The sequence below is a fragment of the Nicotiana attenuata genome, unplaced genomic scaffold, assembly GCF_001879085.1.
Source record: "Nicotiana attenuata strain UT unplaced genomic scaffold, NIATTr2, whole genome shotgun sequence".
In the NCBI taxonomy this organism is placed as follows: Eukaryota; Viridiplantae; Streptophyta; class Magnoliopsida; order Solanales; family Solanaceae; genus Nicotiana; species Nicotiana attenuata.
In genome coordinates, this window is record NW_017670568.1 from 280,858 (window position 1) to 284,171 (window position 3,314).

Below are 3,314 nucleotides of genomic sequence, written 5' to 3' on the forward strand. Positions count from 1 at the left end.
TTACATCCCATGTGTGATTTGTGAGCGATTATACAGTGAGGGGTTTACCCAGTGCGCATAGAGTGCACACTCGAAGGGCAAAGGCTATAGCTACTGCGGGTTTCCCTGGGGTTCCAAAAAAAAAAGAAAACATATATTATAATAGAACATAAAATTTAGTTCCGGAAAAACTTGACGTTTATAGTGAAATGCTATTATATAAGAATGTTATTATAGAGAGTCCGACTGTATAATAATATATATCCCGGAATTTATTGCTTAAATTAATGATACATTCGTCTATTTAATCTCAGCCTTCATCATTCCATATGTTCAAATTTTCAGAAAATGGCCACTTTGAGCCGATTTTTCCAATCTGCATGCACTATAGTTTTAGGATATGGGAACCAAATTTCAAGTCAAGAAACTGAGAAAATACAAAAGATTAAGATGAAAAAAGAAGATGATTATGGTGAAATTTGTGCTTCATCTTCATTGTCAGAAGGAATATTTCAGATGCCACTTCATTATCCACGTTACAAGAAGGCAGATTATGAGAAGATGGATGAATGGAAATTAGACATTCTTCTCAAGCAATATGGTTTCTTGAATTTTAATGGGAGTTTAGAGGAGAAAAGAACATTTGCTATGGGTGCATTTTTATGGCCGGATCAACTTTGAATATGCCTTTTTTGGTCGGACCAACTCAACCAGCGATTTCCGACAAGTCTTTCTCTGAAATATCGCTTCTTCAATACTGCTCTAGCTATCTATCTATCATATGAAAAAACTAAAATAATATGGTTTGAATATGCCTTTCTTGGTCGGACCAACTCAACCAGCGATTTCCGACAAGTCTTTCTCTGAAATATCGCTTCTTCAATACTGCTCTAGCTATCTATCTATCATATGAAAAAACTAAAGTAATATGGTTTGAATATGCCTTTCTTGGTCGGACCAACTCAGCCAACGATTTCCGACAAGTCTTTCTCTAAAATATCGCTTCTTCACTTCTCTAGCTATTTATCTGTCATATGTAAAAACTAATGTGCATGTGAACTTCTACGAGCAGAACTCCTTTTTTTTTCTCTTTTAACTATTATTGGATTGAAAAAATATGGCATCGTAGATTATAAGGAGAATCATCGGATGGGAAGAAATTAAGTTACTTTTGTATTATTATATGCACCATACTAGTGAACTTTATTAGTTATGAATTTCAAGATACTTTAATGGAAATCTTCACTCTTGAATTAAGCATCAAGACCGAAAAAGTAATATATAATTCTTATAAAATTTGTTCGCGTTTAAATTATATGAGAACTAGACGTACATGATTCAAAATACAAACCAAACATTAGATAAAGTAATACCAAATTCTATATCTCTATTGATTTTATTTTATTTTTTGTGAGTATGGAGGAGGGTAACAAAAGCCCCCTCTCTAATGAACAAGGTTCTAATTAATTATGCTCCTAATGTTTGTTACTTATAACAGAGAAACTCGTTGAAGTGATGTATTTCGATGAATTAGATCTATTGCCGATTATAAGTGATGATCATGAGTCAATATTGTGAACAAGGATCATGATTAAAATTAAAACTTTTCTAATCACTGCAAATGTTTGGCTTTGAGACGGGGCGGCTCAACAAGATTGGGGGCTTAAAGCCAAACTTCATGGAGAGGCCCTAATTTTTTTTAAGGCAGAACTGTGTAAGATAGTCATACTGCTGAGGAGAAAAGAGTAAAATAACCCAAAGTTGCTTTTAACAAAAGGTTTGGCTGATAGTATGTAGTACTACGAATTTTCTGAAAAATACAAAATTACCTAAATAAACCAAAAGTTAATCCAAGAGCCATATTTGACCTTTGGGCCTTGGGCTGTTTAATGTGTACACAGCCTACACACACTTCAAAATGCTATAGCAATCAGCCTCCTAAGACGGTCCAGGCCCTATGGTATGAACCAGAATTTTTTTTGAAGAAAAATTAACTTAAACAGCCGCTCTAAGTAAAATATTTGCCGGATGCATAATATACGTATAATTCATATATAATATGTATATAATCTATGTATGATTCTGACCAACTATTTATGTAAAGATTCCGATTTCGTACACATTGGCCAAGATGTGTCTCAGACTCTAGTCGTGACCACTGATTTTAATTAAGCTCATCACCAACAGCTAAGTTCAGTTCAGGTTGGCCAAATGGTGTTCAATCTCTGCCTTCCTTGTGGGCTCTGGGAATTTCTCACATCTCTTTCACCAACCTCATTCAACACTTCTTTTTCCTTATTCAATTACTTATATGAATTTTTTTTTGGCCAGATACTTAATACTTATTTACTCCATCTTATGTTTTTTGAAGGACCATTCAGTTATACTTAATTGCTCGTTTGGACATAAAATTTGATGGGAGATTTTTCCAAAACATTTTCACTTTTTTCCGAAATCAACGCTTGTTCATAAAATTTACAATTTTCACTTGGAGATGCATTTTGGAAATTTTTGAAAATTTGAAAAACTGCAAAAAATTATTTTTGAAAATTTTCACTCAAATCACTCACAAAACTTCAAAAACAACCCAAATTGCACTCTAAATTTCACATATCATTTTCACTTAAAACAAATTCACAATTTTTTTAGAATTTTACAATTTTTATGTCCAAACGCCTACTTATTAAATGGGTCAAGACTTTTGTTTCCTCTTTTTGTTTGAGGAAGTCTGTCTGTGGCAGAACCTAGGGCTGCTTATCGGGCGGATTGGACGGTTATTTACTCTTATCGGTTTGGCTTATCGGTTATCGACTTTTAAATATATTAATCCGCTAGCCACCGATAAGGTATCGGGCAGATTGGTATCGGTTTAGCTCTTATCCGGCGGTTTATCGGCCTAGCAAAATTATCAATGATTCTAGATTTATAAAACTTCCGAGTCAGTCCCCAATTCCTAAAGTTCATGACTACTCAAGAAAATACAACTAAACAGTAAACTCTCACACAGTCACACGAACCAAAACTTCACCTGCTTGCTGTCCATAGACAGTTTATTTCCAAGTTCTAGTCTTACTTTTTCGTTAGGATGTGGATTCTCCTTGAAAGCACTGTGACAAACAAATGAACAAAAATTGGAACTAATATAAACAAAATTAACAAGTAAAAATAGAAATTGGAATGATACACACGTTTCTAGCTCTAGAATTTGGTTTGCAGTATGCCTGCTGTATTTCCTTCTTTTTGATGAATTATTGAGAACAGAATCGGCAAGGGTTTTTGTTTTTGATTATTCAAGGTTTTTTTAGTATATATATATATATATATATATATATATA

The 3,314-nt window shown here is 33.6% G+C and overlaps 1 protein-coding gene across 1 annotated transcript; it reads left to right on the forward strand.

Moving 5' to 3' along the window:
- The first annotated feature begins 304 nt into the window (after positions 1 to 304).
- LOC109241065 lies at positions 305 to 1,155 on the forward strand. Its single transcript, XM_019407778.1, has one exon. It carries the CDS (start codon positions 328 to 330, stop codon positions 658 to 660), a length of 333 nt encoding a protein of 110 aa, XP_019263323.1. The 5' UTR covers positions 305 to 327; the 3' UTR covers positions 661 to 1,155.
- The last annotated feature ends 2,159 nt before the right edge of the window (positions 1,156 to 3,314 follow it).

Excerpts from the sequence above, each read along its gene's own strand:
- LOC109241065 (XM_019407778.1), top strand. The coding sequence starts at position 328 with ATGGCCACTTTGAGCCGATTTTTCCAATCTGCATGCACTATAGTTTTA.